This window comes from Dama dama, chromosome 18, assembly GCF_033118175.1.
Source record: "Dama dama isolate Ldn47 chromosome 18, ASM3311817v1, whole genome shotgun sequence".
Classification (NCBI taxonomy): Eukaryota; Metazoa; Chordata; class Mammalia; order Artiodactyla; family Cervidae; genus Dama; species Dama dama.
The window spans coordinates 77,255,908-77,273,994 of NC_083698.1; the positions used below are offsets into that span (position 1 = coordinate 77,255,908).

Genomic DNA, 18,087 nt, shown 5'->3' on the forward strand with positions numbered 1-18,087 from the left:
GAAAGGCGAGTCCGCCCGGTGGGACCGTGCGGGGGCCGGACCGGGACCCGGACGTCGGGCAGGGTGACCACCCGGCGACCGCGGAGCCAGGGCGCTGGGGAGACACGAAAGGTCAGAGGGCGGGCGGCGGGGTCAGAGGATACTAAGGAAAGCGCAGCGTTCTGCTCAGATTGCCGCCTGAGTGGGAAGGCTGGGACTGGGGTCTCTTTCGCCGCCTGCACCGAGTTTCGGAGGGTACCTGACTGCGGGCGGCCGGTCCACAGCCCCGTCCCGCCGCCCCGGCGGGAGAAAAGGCCGGTTCTCCGCAGAGCCGAGACCCTCGCCAGCGATGCCAGCATTGCGCGCCGCTCACAAATCCTGGCTCCCCGAGTGGAGAACTCCGCGCTCGCGCAGCCACTGGGGGCGCCCGCGGACAACTAAGCCCTCCATCGGCACCAGTGGGGAGGGGCCGGGTCGGCCCAGCCGAGCGCTCCGAACCACCCACCCAGCTCTGGGCAGGCGCCTAGTCGGTGGGTCAGCCCCAACCAAAGCCCGCGAGACTTCAAAGGCCATTGCTGAGGCTTCCCCGGTGTTTGGCCTTTCCTTTATCCATCTTTCCCCCTTCTTCCTTCACTTAACTCAATCTGTACCCAATTCGATAACCTAACTTATCCCGCCGCCCTAGCGGAACCTTTGTGAGGCCGGAACCAATGTGCTATATAATGCTGGAGGACGGAGGAGTGTTTTCGTGAAGGACCACCAAGTATAAGTGAAGGGTTGCTCGCGACAGTTCCGGCAGGAGAACGCGCCAGTGAGATCCTTGTCGTCCACTGAGATGCAGCGACAGAATTTTCGACCCCCGACTCCTCCTTACCCCGGCCCGGGTGTAGGAGGTTGGGGTAGCGGGAGCAGCTTCCGGGGTACCCCGAGCGGAGGCGGACCGCGGCCGCCATCCCCGCGGGACGGGTACGGGAGTCCACACCACACGCCGCCGTACGGGCCCCGATCTAGGCCCTACGGGAGCAGCCTCTCTCCGCGACACGGCGGCAGCTTCCCTGGGGGCCGGTTCGGGTCTCCGTCCCCAGGCGGCTACCCTGGCAACTACTCCAAGTCCCCCGCGGGGTCCCAGCAGCAATTCGGCTACTCCCCAGGGCAGCAGCAGACCCACCCCCAGGTAATAATAGCCAGCGTTTGCCGAGCTCTTACTGTATGGCAGGCATGGTACACCCTTTACGTGGATTATTTTGACTCCTCTATGAGGTGGGATACTGTCGTTAGCCATGTGTTGCCGATGGATAAACTGAGGCTCAGAGAAGTGTAGCTTTCTTTGGAATGCTCTACAAAGTGGCAGAGCCCGACTTGTTTCTGGAGCCCTCCTGCTTTTTCACCAGTACAGTGCCGCTTGTACACAGATTTCACTAATTCCCTCTCCTTTGTCAGGGGCATGGCCCGTTGGTTGCAGTAGACTATGCTGAGTACCCGCTCTCCGAGGGGGAAAAATAGCGAATGAATCCCTAGCGTAGAGCTAATCTCTCTAGAGTTTATAGGCTAGTGCCATCTTCCTACTGTTGGCACCTTTTTCTTTTCTTCTTCCACTTTTTTTTTTTTTTTTGACCTTGGTTTTCCGAATACAATGGCTTCTGCTCCAAGTCTTTGTAGTGTTTGTAGAATTCTGTGGTTTACAACTTCAATGTGCTTAGTAGTTTTCCAACTTTATGCTAAACCAAAACACCTCTTTGAGTGTGGAGCTAATGAGACGGGAAGGTTTAGAAATATTGAAGCTGTAGGGTAAAAATAGTTTTAATTTGCCTCCAGAAAAAATAGGGAAATAACTGAGAGAAAACTACAATTCTTATTTCATCATCATTTTTTCATTTGGCAAAGTTATCGCATTAGAAATGCAAAAGGATTTGAACTGACAGTGGACATAAAATTATTAATAAGTATATCAGATTGGTTTAAATACTTCATAATTGGGTTCAAGACATAACTGTTAACTAGCAGTGTGACCCCCACTAGCCGCTAAAGAAAAAGTTCCACTCTTATCTCTGCTAAATGTCTTTAACTAATGATTTTTTTCCTAAAGGGTTCTCCAAGGACATCTACACCATTTGGATCAGGGCGTGGTAGAGAAAAGAGAATGTCTAATGAGTTGGAGAGTTATTTCAAGCCTTCAATGCTTGAAGACCCTTGGGCTGGCCTAGAACCAGTATCTGTAGTGGATATAAGCCAACAATACAGCAATACTCAAACATTCACAGGCAAAAAAGGAAGATACTTTTGTTAACATTCTGAAATTCAACTGGACGCTTCATGTGTCAGGAACATCTTGGACAAAACTTTTACTTGTAATTAAATTGAAACCTAACATGGTGACTTTGATTGGGTAATTTTAGTTGTGTGTTTCATCATATCAAGTATTTTTGGTATTAGAGAAGACATATGGTAGGATAATTTGCAATATTTAGCTCTCTGGAAGTGCCTACCACAATTTAGAAGATTGACATTTTCCAAATGCTTAACATTCTTGGTTATATAATGGACATTTGCCTTTTAATGTTTTTTTCCAATGTTTTAAAATAAAGCAGTTTGTCTTTCTAGCTATATTGTACTTTTGTCATATGCTAAAAAAGAATTATTAAAATAATGCTTTGTAATCACATAGATAGAATTCATCAGTGTATATTTTGGATACTGCTTTTGAAAATAGATAGGCCATACTTTGTGCTGTAGACAGGTCTATATATTTGTTCATAGGGAAAGGAAATAAAGGAAGAGAATAAAAAAGATTTCTATTCATATTATAACCATTGTTCTGTGTCCATATTTTATGTAATGCTTTTGTAAAAATGCTTTGAAATGTGGTAGAAAGTTAGAGAAACCCACTTAAGCTTAAATTTAAAACTACTTGTAGCCTTTATACTCATTTAACTGAAAAAGGCAAGGATGGACCTATTTCTTGCATAGCTAAATTAAAGAATTCTGTGTCTGAATTTCTCTACTCCATATCTCCCAGTATTGTGGAATCATTTTCTCTTGAGTCTAGGAAGATGGCTATCAGCAGTCTCAAATCACTTCCATTGTGAAGAGACTATTTCTCAACTCTTGTCAGTCCCAGTGAAGACAGATCGGTCATGCTTGGTCTTTTTTTGTAGTCTTGATCCAATAACTATGACCAAGACAGTGTGGCATAATAAATTTGAACATGGACCCATCCCTAGAATGAGGCAGAGTCCCATAATCTTAGATCCACTAGGCCTACCTGAACTAAATCAAGGTTTTCCAAAGGACGGAATGCTGTGTACCTATGCCTGTGGTTATGAGAAAAATATAAAGGGATTTTCATTTTCCCCAACTATTTAAACAAAACCAAGTCTTAGAACATTCAGGCCTTTTAGGTATTTTGGAGTTAATATATGATGAAAGTATAGCTCATTAAAATTTTGTTTAAACATTCCCAGAAAGAAACTTCTAAAAGTGAGATGGTCACACCAGTTATTTGAGCCGTGACCAGTTTTATTTGTATGTTAGGTCTTTCACAAAGGCAGAACAGGAAATAAGGAAGGACTTAGATTAATAAAAGCTTCATGAGACTCAGGACTACTACTGTTACTATATTCTAATACTATTACTATACTGAAAGATGTGGAATAGAGAAATTCAGAGGCAGACTAGTTAGGTGAGTTATTTAACTTCTCTGTGCCTCAATTTTCTTATGTGTAAAATGAAAAGATTAACAGTACCCATGTCATAGAGGTGTTGTGTGTGAGGATTAAATGGGTTTACATGTGTGAAAACTGTTAGGCCAGAGCCTGGCACATAGTAAGCACTCTAAATGGCAGCTGTTACTTTCTCACTCATCCCTATATCCTCAGCTCTTCGAGAATGATGCCTGGAAAATAGTAGGTGCTTAATAAATATTTGGCGAATGGATGCTGACATTCTGATTATAACTACTATATTGCTCTGCTTTTATCTGCTGTATACAAAGAAGATAGTAATTTCCCCCCCAATATTCTAAAGGGAATGTCCTACTTTATGTCTTTCTAGATGATCTGAGGTCATGATATGTGATGAAAATTAGAGCAAGTAGAATACTTTTATTGAACTTTGTAGGTAAGAAAATCTCTTGAGAAATGGCATTTAGAAATAATTATTAAGCCATTGATTAGAGATCACTGGATTATTGACAAAAATAAAGATGTTTTATGCTAATATATATTAGCATATTTGTAACATTCAAATTATAATTTTCTAATTGCTTATATACATTTTTACTAGTTTATAAGTGTAATCATGAACAACTAAATGCAGAATTTCTTTTTTGCCAAGTTACCAACATCTGCTTCCAGGTAATCTGACCTTTCTGATTTTAAAAGAAACATTTTTGTCCTCAGTAAATGTACATTGCTTTTTTGCTCTGGTTATTAGTGTACATAGTTATCAAAGGTCTTTAAACATTGATATTGATTTGTTTATTTTACTAGCCTATTTTGTTTAGCTGAGTGAAGAAATTGATCATTCTTTTAAATGAAAAATAACTTTTAATTGTTCCAGAATGCACATTTTTACCTCCATAGAAATGTTAAATAACCTTTTTAGGGAAATTTATAGTTAAGCATGCTTCTTAAATATTCCTATAATTGAAGAACAGAAGTATAATCTATAGCTGGGTCTTAAAGACAAGGATAGCTTTAAGGGATTCAGATCCAGATCCTCAAATCCCAAATGTACTCTTTGTTAAAATGATGTGCTTAAAGAACATTTCTATCATCAGTGGATGATGCTAGTTCTCTATTTTCCCTTCTGCCTTTTCATAATTACCCTTCTCCCACTTGACAAAAGATAGCTATGGCAGGTTTTGTTTTTCAAAAATGATACCAACAATATTTCAGGTCCCTCAGACTCCCAGAACCTTTCCTGTACCTCATCAAGATGTAAAGGTATGTCCCTGAACTTTCAACTTGAGCAGACTGTTCTGACTGCCCAAGGAAGTATAGTGAAAGTTAATTTATTTGCATTATGGGTGAAGTGTGGTCTTAGAAATAAGTTATATTGGCCAATGTGGGGATACAAGATAGAGCAATGGCAGTTTTTGTTTAATGACCTTGCCTTTCCTTTTTGGTCTACTGACTATTCAAAAAAATGATTTTTCCTGTGTGTGAATCATGTGAAAGTAAAGCAAAGGGAGCATGAACATAACATGAAGAGAAAGGCACCTTATTTTTAGGAAACAAATGATAAAGTTGCTTGCCTTATCTATCTATCTCATCTATTCAGTATTGGTATAAAAGCTTGATGGGTTTTGGTGAATCTGCTGTCAGGCAAACTGTCTTTTCCCCACTTCCAATAATGATAAAGAGCCTGATGAATATGTCTCAAACCTGTCTTAATAATTTGCATGATTTCAAAGAGAAGTTAAAATTGCCATGTTTATTTCTGACATATTAACCTTAGATCTTCAAGTTAAAACATCTTGTTTCAGAGGTAAGTTTGTGGTTTTTATATTTTCTAGAGCATTTTTCAGATTCTTATGAAAAACATTATTATCATTTGCCAGTTCATTTTAGATTTTGTAAATCCATATTAATTTCTTACCTGGCCCAAGTCACCTACTTACTGTCTTTGAGACATTTCTTTCTTTTTTTCATTTCTACTTTGTGTTTACATTTAATTAACCAAAACAATACTGTGGATTTTACTATAAATAAAACATTGTAGTCATAAGTATGTGTTGTATAAACCCTAAATTTAGTACTGCCCCAATATCTTTGCTGACTTGCTCTTAATTTTTATTCTAATATACATCTAAGAAACTGTTATTACATGATTATATATAATCCCTTATGTACCACTTAGTAAAAATACTACCAACTAAACTATAATATGCTATATATATATATATGTTGCATCTCAATTTCAGAGATGTTAAAATGTGCATCTTAGTTTGATAAAACACCTTAAACAATACTTTTAAAAAGCAGAACATCTATTCATGTATAGGTATAGGTATAAATGTTTTACAAAACAGTCTAGGAAAGTGCATGTAACATTAGAAATCCAGCTTTACTTAATTATGATTAATATTTCTCAGATATTTATATTCTGTTCTAATTCTGTAAAAGGCATACTTCTCAAATTAAAATAATGCTTCTAACCTATGTAGAGTTATCCTCAATAAATATGTGCAATTTCCAGTTTTATGGGGATATTTATACTCAGGATTGTCTTAATTTTAAGCTCCATAAGCAAGATGATGCTCAGTGAATAAGTGACATCTTGGTAAAGACATCTTGATGTCTTAACTTTTAGTTAAGTTTCCAAGGAATTGAGAAAGAAAACGGCCTGACCAGCAAAAGACTTCAGTGAGGGTGGTTCTTCAATTCTTTGTTTTCAACAAAATTGGAAAAAGCTTAATCAAATTATCAAATAAAGATCATTAAAAATAATTTGATGATCAATTTATTATTTCTGGCATATAACTTAAAAAGGGACATCACTATAACAAAATTATGTCCCTTTTCACTTTTGGCATAAATGAGTCTTCTCAGCATTTTTCCTATAGTTTATCTATAGTTTTATAGTTTTTATCTATAGTTTAAAAATAGTAATATAATTGTCTCATTCTAGCAATTAGTAATATTTATGGCATCTTTATTTATTATTTGAATAGTAATTATAATCCAGATAACAGTCTTCAAACTTGAAGGTTTATAGCCATTTGAAATAGATTTTTGTAATTTCAATAAATATATTTTTCACACATTTTTGAGAAACAGATGTATGACAGGATATCTATCAGTAAAGGACTTCTAAACACTACACTTTCATTACAATGAGATAAAAGTTATGTGGGGAAATAAAATAGAAACATGAATTGGGAATAAGGTAGTGTAAAATTTCCTACTATGTTAAGGAGTGTTTTTAGATAGAAAATTACTATGACAATTAGCTTAAAACGTCAGTGTTACTGAAATGACTTTCTTTACAGTTTTTGAAACTTAAAAAGGTTGTTTTTATGTTAAAGTATAAAAGGGTACATCACTTTTCAAAATTACTTTAGAAAATATATGACTTAAAAAATTTAAAGCTCTCAAACCATCAGAGGAGGGAGAAAGAGGAATATGGTAAACCATAAATCCAAGAGATGTCAGGAAAGGAGGAAAAGAAGTAAATGACAAGAGTAAATCCAGATATTCCAATAATAACACTGAATCTTAAAAAAGTAAAATCTTTTAAAAGGCATATTTTCAGATAAGATTAGAGATAATGGAATCTATTTGTTGGTTAAGAAAAGATACATCTAAAATAAAAAGCTATAAAAAGATTCAAATCACAGGGGGCATTTTAGCACACCTCTACATGGTCCATAGGGTTGCAGAGAGTCAGACACAACTGGAGTGACTAAGCATGCACCAGACATGGATATAACAAGCAGATATAGAATTTGCAGAGAGAAGAAGAACTGGTATATAAAATAGAAATTATATGTAATATATACATATTTTTTTCAAGTATTTAACAAATTTTTTATAAATGTTCTAAATCACAGTCTGAACATTTCAAGGATTTGATAGATCATATTTCCTGACCGAAAGTGTTCAGTAAATTTAAAAACAAAAATATCCTCCCTCAAAAATTATTAAAACAGAAGACAAAATTATGGAGAATGTCAACAAAAACAAACCTATTCATTGGATTAACTGAAGTCAATAGAAATTGATGAAAAGGAATTTCCCTGGTGGCCTATTGGTTAGAATTCTAGGCTTTCACTGCCATGGCCTGGGCTCAATTCCTGGTTGGGGAACTGAGAACCTTCAAGTGGCATTGTGCACCAAAAAAAATAGTATTGATGATATAAATATTAAGCTTTGCTGTAACATTAGGAATTATGCTTGAAAAAGGACTACAGTAGGAAAACAATAGTGATGGAATCACCTAGAAGAATAATGAAATGAATCATCAGTTGCACCATCCTTCTGATTTCTTCGCATTGCCTTACTAAATCCTGTATCACCTTTTAAGAGGGTAAAAGAGGTCTAGAGACACAATCTCTGTAAACGTTTATTAAGCTTTTACTTGGGCACAATTAGAAACTTGGCGTTTTTTCATTTTTCATCCATAATGGTAAGGAAAAGAAAATTAAGGGCTTTCCCAGGTAGTGCTAGTGGTAACGAACCTGCCTGCCAGAGCAGGAGACACTAGAGATGCAGGCTTCATCCCTGGGTTGGGGAGATCCTCTGGAGAAGGAAATGGCAACCCACTCCAGTAATCTTGCCTGGAAAGTCCCATGGTCAGTCCATGGGGTCACAAAGAGTCAGACACAACTGAAGTGACTTAGCCACAGCAGCAGAACTTAGCATTTTTCATTTTTCATCCATAATGGCAAGGAAAAGAAAATAGATTTTTCATGATTATTAAATGAATCAGCACTCTGGACTCTTAAAAGCAAACTCAGACTATAAATTTTCATATGACAGTATCCTAGAAAACTTTTCTCAAACTCAAGAATCAATGAGTGAACGATATTTCTAAGGACAAAAGAAATAAAATACTCTCATTTACTCAGTTATCCAGAAGGAAAGATGTCATCACCACTGTACTTTGTGACATCTTTTATGTTTATTACTCAAAATTGTAGGTAGACAAATACTGAAGGCAGATGTATATTCAGCATTTATTGAAAAGCAATAAATGATGTAAAAGTGAAAAATCAGTTGGAGTTACCATTCTAATTGCTGTTTATAAATCTGAAAGTGAAAGTGTTTTGCAATTATGAGGCAAAAAAAAAAGATGATCCTTTTCTTTGCAAAAATATGACATCAAAGTTCTTAAATGTACTGCATTATGAAGGTGCAAATGTGAAAAGAACAAGAAGTGTTAATAAACACTCCTGTGAAATATGTTAGAGATGCATTTAAACTCGAGTCAAGGTTCATGAAATGATTATAGTCTAGGTTCATGACAGTTGATGAACACATATTTATGTTCATGTGATGCTACCCATCTTGTATATTAAATACTTTCAAAATCACAAAATACTGAATAAAATTTTGGGTTTCCTATGTTTACATTCTTATTAAGATGTCTAATAAAGTTGTTACTAACTCCTTATTCTCTACATTTTTGCTAAATAACTTAAAAATGTTTTTAAAAATGAAAAGAATGTTTTTAAAAGAAAAGACCCAGATAACAAATGATGACTAATTTTTTCTCGTATACTGATGATTAACTGAAGAAATCATTCTAGAACCAATAAAGGCTTTAAAATCACCCAAACAAAGATGACTAAGTTTATACCAAAGTATTTGAAAGCATAGGTGAAATGTATATTTTACAAAAATACATGATTAATATTGACTTGAATAGAAACTCAGAATGAACCAATAACCATCAGAGATACTGAACTGATAATCATGAGTATTCTCCCCACAAATGATATCAGACTTACTGAGCCTTCAAGAAATACTTAACTCCTGTACTATAAAAACTTTAGTTAAAAAAAAAGGATCCAACACACGTATGGTATTAACTGATCTCAAACCAGGCCAAGGACAATATAAATGGAAATTATAGATCATTTCACTTATGGACATTGTTGCTAAAAATCCTAAACAAGACAATTCAACAGTTGCTCACAAACAAACCAAAAAACAACTAATAGGGTGTATCTCAGGATTGCAGTGATGGCTTAACATCTAAAAATTTATTTCTAGAATACACCTTATTAATTGCTTAAAGGAAAAGATCTATACTAGTAACTCAGTGGACGAAGAAAATGCATTGTTTAGGCTTCCCCTGGTAGTCCAGTGGTTAAGAATTTGCCTGCTAATGCAGGGGACACAGGTTCAATCCTTGGTCCAAGGAGTTTCCACATGCTTTGGGGCAACTAGGCCAGTACACCCACAACTACTGAGACCACACTTTATAGAGTCCATGAGCTGCAACTACTGAAGCCCTGCTCTGCAACAAGAGAAGTCATCGAAATGAGAAGCCCACTCAGCACAACTAGAGAAAGCCTGAGCGCAGCAATGAAGATCCAGCACAGCCCCCCCAAAAATTTTTTTATCAAGTATGAAAGAACAAAAGAGATGAAACTGATCTTATCTGCAGATAATGTTACTGTCTGTGTACAACTGCGTGGTTTAGTCATTAAGTCTTGTCCAACTCTTAGGACCCATGGACTGTCCTGTCCATGGGATTCTTCAGGCAAGAATACTGGAGTAGGTTGCCATAACTCCAAGCGAGGCAAATTTTTTGGAACTATTTTTCTGGATCCAAGAACAATGTACAGTTACAGCATTCCTACAAATCAGTCAGAAAATCCAATAATATGCCCCACACTCCATACAGCAAACTGCCATGAATCTAGGTAGGAAGAGGGTTTGAGGAGACCACAGAAGACCTTTAAAAGCATGACTAAATGCAGGGGCAGATATTCAGGCGTGGAAAGATACAGTGTTGTACACATGTCATTCTCCCCAAATTAACCTATAAATTCATCTCCAGTCAAATCAAAATAATTTTGGTGGACCCTGCAAAATAATTCCAGTGTTTAAATGGAAGAGGAAAGTGTCAAGGTTAGTCATAAAAATGTTGAAGAAGAAAAATGTAAGCAGGCTTGCTCTACCAGATAAAGAAACTTGTAAAACAAATGACTGATTGGTGTACTCTGAGAGTAAAGAGACTAAAGAAACAAAAATGGAGAACTCAGAAACAAATCCACACACATATAAAAACTTGATACTTGGTTGAGATAGCACTACAAATCAGTGGGGGAAAGGACAGATAAGTAGTAATAGGTCAATTTTTTGTGATTATGAAAATTATAAACCCCAATTAATGCAACTGAAACTTAAGTCAGAATAGAATGCAATGAGAAAGCTCTTTGTAAGATTGTCAGAAGGACTTGAGAAATGCAAATATGTTTATAGAGTTGTTTTTTTTTTTAAGGTCAGAGAATACATAGCAGTTACCAAAAAATCTAGGCTAAATATACTTTGTTTACTCAGAAGGACAAAGACTATTCCTATAACATTCTTAGATTTGTATTTAATATTGTTCTCCAAGTATTGTTAACTATCAACAGAGTATAGAAAAGAAAACTCTAATTTGTGCATAAAACTTATGTTTATTTACTTAGCATTGTGATAGTAGATTGGATTTGCTCATGAACTTTGTATAATAACCTGCTGGCCATGACCTCGTTTTTATACTTAAATCCAACAATCCAAAAAAAGAATTATATACCATGAACAAGTGGGACTTCAGGTGTGCAAGGCTAGGTCAACATTCAAAAATCAATTAAGGTAGTCCATCATATCAACAGACTAAAAAAGAAAAAAAAAATTATATTATCAATACATGTAGGAAAAGAATTTGACAAAATCTAGCACCCATTCATGATTAAAACTCTCAGCAAACTAGGAACAGACCTTCCTTAACTTGATAGAGAACATCTACAAAAACCTACAGCTAATATCATACTGAATGGTGAGAAACTAAATGCTTTTCCACCAAGATCAGGAACAAGGCAAGGATGTCCCCTCTTAACACTGCTTTTGACATCTTAAGACATCTTTCACATATATAAAGCGGGGAGGGACAAAGATTATAGATTGAGAAGGAAGAAATATTTTCAGATGACATGAGTATCTACATAGAAAATCACCAAAAACAAAACAAAAACCCTGGAAGCAGGATTAAGCAGTTATAGCAGTTTCGGTATACAAAGTTAATATACAAAGTCAATTGCTTTCTTATATGCCAGTAATGAACAATTTAAATTCGAAACTTAAAACCCAATACCAAACAAAAACAAACAAAAAAAAAAACCTTAGGTATAAATCTTAAAACATCCACAACATCTATACAAGGACAACTAATAAACTGGTGAAAGCAATTTTTTAAAAAATAAGTGAAAATATTCCATGTACATGGACAGGAAGACTCAATATTGTCAACATATCAGTTCCTCCCTACTTGCTTTGTAGATTCAACACAATTTCAATTAAAACTGCAGAAAGTTATTTTATGGATATTGACAAATTTATTCTAAAGTTTAATTGTAAAGGCAGAAGACCCAAAATAGCTGATGTAGCCTTGAGAAGAACATAGTGGCATGACGGACACAGCCAGCCCTCGACTTACTAAAAAGCTTCAGTAACCAAGACGATGTGGTGATGGTGAGAGAATAAGCAGCTAGTCAATGGAACAGAAAACAGAGACCAGAAATGGACCCCACAAATATAGTCAATTGATCTTTGACAAAGGATCAAGGCAATTCAATGGGGAAAGGATAGTCTTCAATAAATGGTGTTGGAATGGAACAACTGGGAATCCACATTTTTAAAAAAAGTGAATCTGGACATAGACCTTACTTACACCTTTCACAAACTAAACTCAAAATGAATAATAACCTAAATGTAAAATGCAAACCTATAAAGAAGATAAATAGAAAATTTAGGTGATCTTCAGTTTAGCCATGACTTTTTTAGATACATAGCTAAACACATGATCCATAAAAGAAAAAACAAGTTGGACTTCATTAAAACAAAATTTCTGCTATCCAAAAGATGTTGAATGAAAGGATGAGCCACAAATGGGGAGAAAATATTTGCAAAACAATGAAATACCATTGTTACAATGATTAAATCCAATGGCAAAAATCCAAAACACTGCCGACACCAAATGCTGACTGGATGTGGAGCAGCATGAACTTTGATTGCTAGTGGGAATGCAAGATGGTAGGGCCAATTTGGAAGACAGTTGGCAATTTCTTAGAAAACTAAACATACCCTTAGCAAACAGTCCAGCAATTCAATGAGTCAAAAACTTACGTCCACACAAAAACTAGCACACCAATGTTTACAACAGCTTTATTCAGAAAAGTCCTTCAATAGGTAAATGGATAAACAAACTGGTACATCCACACAATGGATTGTTATTTGGCAATAAAATGAAACCTGAGTTATCAAGTCACAAAAAGTCATGGAAGGCCCTTGAAAGTGTAACACTTAAGTGAAAGAAGCCAATCTGAAAAGGCTACATACTATATAATGCCAATATGTTGTCACATGTTGGAAAAGGCAAAACTAGGGAGACAGTAAAAAGATCAGATTGCCAGGAGTTGGGAGAGGTGGATTAAGTGGAAGAAGGAATGAACACATAGAGCATGGGATTTTTAGGCCTTTGAAACTATCCTGTTACTGTAATGGTGGATACATGTTGTTATACATTTGCCCAGACCCATAGAATGGACAACACAAAGAATCTACTCTGATTTTAGTTAATAATGTGTCAATAATGGTTCATCAATTGTAATAAATGTACCACTAATGCAAGATGTCAATAATAGAGGAAACTGCAAGTGGGAGGGGGATAAGAGGGTGTGGGGGAACTCTCTGTATTTCCTGCTCATTTTTCTGTAAACACAAACTAAAAAAAATAAATAAAATCTGTTGATTTTTAAAGATCTGTTTTACTCCGGCTTCTGTGTGGAAAACAGACTAGAAGACTAACAGACTGAAATGATTCCCAACAACCATTTAGTAAACTACTGAAATAGGCAGGGTTAGAGATGGCCCTGATAGCAGAGAGCTGGATGGAAATGCACGGTTCCGGACATAAGAAACTGAGATGATTAATCTCCCAGTTTGTCGCTGTGTTATGTGTGTTAGTCGCTCAGTCATGTCCGACTCTTTGTGACCCCGCGGACTGTAGCCTGCCAGGCTTCTCTGTCCATGGAATTCTCCAGGCAAGAATACTGGAGTGGACTGTCATCCCGTCTCCAGAGGAACTTCCCAACCCAGGAATCGAACCCTGGCCTCCTGCCTCACAGGCCGATTCTTTTGTCTCTGTGTAAAGGGAAATGTAATTCCTTCTCTCTAGTTCCTTATGTATAATCTGCGTTAAATATTTGTATCAATGTATGCCAGTGCCACAAATTGAACTGTCACTATAAGCCTGTTTACTTTTAAGTATACATTTATAAAAATTCTTCAATACAAGTCATTTTAAAATAGTAAATAAATTGGTCCTCAACTTTTCATATCACCTTCCATTTGGAAAGGTTAGAAAAAATTTTTTTCAATGCCCCGACTCCCTTGCACCCACAGAGTTCTGAATATAAATTAAGGGTTGCCAGTTAGAGGTACTTGCTTAAGATTTAGGAAACAAAAGTGAATCAGAGGCCATCTTCAGTTGGCTTCTGGTTGTCACCAGTGGTTAGGAAGGCTGCAGTTTTTCTGAGATTCCAGTTTTCATTTGCGAGGTTCCTAAGGGTCTGCAGCTCCTTGTTCTAATCTCCCTGGTTCCTAGGTGCAGCTTCCCTTGTCTTCCTGTTGTCTAGACGCTGTTGCTGGTGGTGGTGTCTTACGAGTTGTAACCTGGCTTTAGATGCAGTATCCTTCCTAGTGGACTACTTTCTGTATTTTTTCTTTTTTTTTTCTGTATTTTCAGAGAGCATTCCAGGAGGCCCAGCTTAGATCCTGCTCCTTCAGGTTGTCCAGTGTTTTGTTGGTTTTTTTTCCCCTGGGTTTTGTTTTGTTTTGGCCACATTGCAGGGCACGCAGAACTTCCCAGGGATTAAGCCTGCACCCCCTGCAATGGGAGCACAGTCTTCTGAACCAGTAGGGAAGTCCTCCGATGGTTTTATAAAAACGTAAATGTTTGTATTAAACCCTTCCCACTTAATAATGATTAGTGAATTTTGTTTTATGCCTTTGATCCTGATTGGTTAAATATATAATCCATACACTTTACCCTCTGAGCCACTGGGGAAGCCCAAATCTTAGTTGTGGCATGTAGGATCTAGTTCCTTTATCAGGGATCAAACTTAGGTCCCATATAATCCAGAGCTTTTAAAATGTAAAATTTCGCTGTTATCTGGAAATCCCTCTGTTTTTGGAATGAGAAATGGGAAGAAAAAACACAGGGATGTCCTATGAGGGTGAGGTTGTTAGTGCTTCCCTCTCGCTCAGCTGGTAAAGAATCTACCTGCTATGTGGGAGACCTGGGTTCGATCCCTGGGTTGGGAAGATCCCCTGGAGAAGGGAAAGGCTATCCACTCCAGTATTCTGGCCTGGAGAATTTCATTAACCGTATGGTCCATGGGGTCTCAAAGAGTCGGACACGACTGAGCGACTTTCACTTTGAGTTTGATAGCTCAGTTGATAAAGAATCCACCTACAATGCAGGGGACCCCAGTTTGAATCCTGGGTTGGGAAGATCCCCTGGAGAAGGGACAGGCTACCCACTCCAGTATTCTGGCCTGGAGAATCCCATGGACTGTGTAGTCCTTGGGGTCACAAAGAGTTGGACACAACTCAGTGATTTCCACACACTTCATTACATCAGTGTACAACATCAGTGAATGCCTGGGCCACATACACTAACCAAATGCTGCTAGGTCACTAACTTTGCGACACTTAAGAAATAAAGTAATATAAATAAATAAGAAAGTAACTAACACCAAAGCCTCTAGCTTATGAGGCTAGAATAATAGAAGACTTCAAGGAAACTGTCAAGAGTTCTGTTTTTTCTTTTTTTTAGGTGAGCATATTGTCTAGGATAAATGCATTTGGTTGGGCTTTATGACTCCAGCCCTCAAATTTCATTTCCTTTTTTACTTTATAATTAGGGTTAACTTTCATCATAAAGTATCAACAATGCTTTTGGTTTTACCAGGTGACTCTTATGCATATCTGTAATTTGATAATGCAAAAGCAACACTGAAATAAATATTGCATATTACCTTTCCCTTTAGTCTTTAAAATTGTTATTAATCCTTTGAAAGTCATAATCCCTAATCCCTCAAGATTCAGCTACCAGAGAGAAGGGGCAAGAGGAGGAAACTGCTCTTGCCATCTCTTTCCTAGCTCTTGTTACATGTGAGAGCAGCTCAGAAATCAGTCACTTTTTAAGGATGTACTAACTTAATGCCCAGTACAGAAGTGCAGTGTTGCCAGATTTTCCCATTTTTTTAAACAATTTGCAACTGGCAGAAATCTGGACTTTTTAACACAAACCCTCCCAGTTTTAAACTAATTTTTTAATTGTTTAAGCACTGAGTCAAACAAAACCACCTATAAGCTGAATTCCAACCCTGGATCACCAGTTCATTTGAACCTTTGTTCTGAGTGATGAACAGGAAAACGTACACATTTTCAGTAAATGCTTTTTATATACTTGTTAGACCAGGGATCTGTGTGTGTGTTGGGCGGGCCGGGGGTGGGGGTGGGGGTGAGTTATTTTTTAAATTGGAATTATAATCAATTGAGTAACTGTCATAAGTATTCCCAAAATAAGTAGATATAAAGGAATTCTCATTGTTGGTTAACATTCTACATATTAGAGCCATTTTGAAATTCAACAGTTTATTGGGAATGAATGATTGTGATTTTATTAATTAACACCATGACATGAGCCTAATAGAATAAGGGATGAGATTCCTGTAGAAGGATATGGTTGTATTACAAATCTTGAATTTAAAGCAGTGACAGATTTCTTCTCAAACTTTGGCATGCAGAGGAAAGACTACATGAGAACAAAGCAAGAATGCTGTCTTGGCAGCTCCAGCAAATAAATGAATGAAATACCGAAAATCTGAGTAAAGCAGAGGAAAAGTATTACCTGATCATGTGGAGAAACAAGAGAATGAAAAGAAGTAGAGAATTATGCTTTACCAAAGATACCCTTGATTTTAAGATACCCCATTATTTTCAGTAACACTAAAAAAGGGAAAACCTACCAATTAAAGTCTGACATACCCGAGGGACATATATAAGACATCCTCATTTCACAGATATTATGAAAATGTTATGTTTTTAGAACCGATGAACCATTTAATTGCAGTGTAATTGTTGGGTAGCCTTAAGGGCCCACGTGAGGTTAGTATCATGAAGTAAAGTGAAACTAGTGGTCATGGTTGAGTTTTTTCCTAGCAATGTCCAGCTGCACAGGTGCAGACATAGAATGGATTTAAACATTGTGGAGACTGAGTTTGAACAGTTTTGGCTTTTTCATGTGAATACAGGAAAGCAAGAGGGTGACAAGGCAGTTGAAGATGTGTATTAGTGAGTGAGTGATTTTAATAAGAAAGGCTGTTGGAGTCAGTAGTGGAGGAAGTGGGCTGCAAACTTGTGGGAGGGGTTCGAAGAGGAGTATAGAGAGTGCTTGAATTGAGACTTGTAGGGGTACCTTTACTGGTAGCCACAAAGTCGAGAGGATGACTCGGACAGGAGTGGCTGAGATGAGGGGGAAGATAAGATCAACAGCAACAGCAGAGAAAGAAGCTAAGATTTGAAGGATCATCCACATGGATATGGAAATCAAGGTAGAAATAGGAGTGACAATGAAACACAAAATCTTCAAAGAATGGTGAGGTATCAAGGGTCAGGTATGGTGGGGAGGGTGGAAGGGGAAGAACAACTCAGAGGTCAGTGTAACTGCAGCTGGGAGGCAAAAGTGGAGCGGTCTGATGACACAAGCATCAAAGCTCCGTAGTTCTAAGGAGCAACAAGAACATTCTGAAAGTGAAAATGAGCATCAAAAAGAACACTTAATTAAACTTGAAGCCCAGTTGTCCAAGGGAGAAAGAACAGCCATCACTTGAGAAGGCTACAGGGCAATCAGTCTCCCCAGGGAAGAGCTGGATTTCAATCAAGCAAGAAGGCTGAGGGAACACCACTACACTGAGGATGGAATTCCACGCTCAAAGGTGTTTGCCTTTTAGCATCCAGTGTTGGTGTTGAGGGCCCAGTCTGATTCTGCTTCTTCTACAAACAATCTGTTATTTTCTCAATATAAATAAATGTGAAGTTCTAATAAAATTTAAAATTCTGAGATATTACTTTGATGTTTTCAAGTATGACTCATCATATACTGTGCTTTGCATTTTGTGGACTTTTAATAGAAGATCCATGTCTTTTTCAACTCTGGAACATTTTTTTCTATTTCTCTCCATTTTCCCTATTCTCTACTTTTGGAACTGCTACCAGATGAATAGTGGGATATCTAGATCCATTTCTCAATTTTCCTTTTAAACTTTAGTAGTGAATTTTAAAGAAGGTCATTTTCAACTCACTCAGTTGATATTCTGGCTCACTA

The 18,087-nt window shown here is 37.4% G+C and overlaps 2 protein-coding genes across 6 annotated transcripts in view; one reads left to right on the top strand and one right to left on the bottom strand.

The window, feature by feature from the left end:
* The window catches only part of SUGCT (succinyl-CoA:glutarate-CoA transferase), a 971,520-nt gene extending 971,051 nt beyond the window's left edge, over positions 1-469 (bottom strand). For all 5 annotated transcript variants that reach the window (XM_061165661.1, XM_061165659.1, XM_061165660.1 and 2 more), the window contains exon 1: positions 239-469. In XM_061165661.1, coding sequence (XP_061021644.1) covers positions 239-338 — 100 coding nt within the window. In that variant the 5' untranslated portion in view covers positions 339-469. The remainder of the gene's footprint in view (positions 1-238) is intronic.
* A 195-nt stretch (positions 470-664) lies between these two features.
* On the top strand, positions 665-2,786 carry MPLKIP (M-phase specific PLK1 interacting protein). Its single transcript, XM_061165665.1, has 2 exons — positions 665-1,153; positions 2,066-2,786. Exons 1-2 carry the CDS (start codon positions 815-817, stop codon positions 2,264-2,266), a joined length of 540 nt encoding a protein of 179 aa, XP_061021648.1. The 5' UTR covers positions 665-814; the 3' UTR covers positions 2,267-2,786.
* Positions 2,787-18,087: the final 15,301 nt, after the last annotated feature.

What these genes read in the sequence shown, in the direction of transcription:
- MPLKIP (XM_061165665.1), top strand. Translation starts at nt 815, where the DNA reads ATGCAGCGACAGAATTTTCGACCCCCGACTCCTCCTTACCCCGGCCCG. An exon ending in AGCAGCAGACCCACCCCCAG is followed by an intron (nt 1,154 to 2,065) that starts GTAATAATAGCC and finishes TTTTTCCTAAAG; the next exon opens with GGTTCTCCAAGGACATCTAC.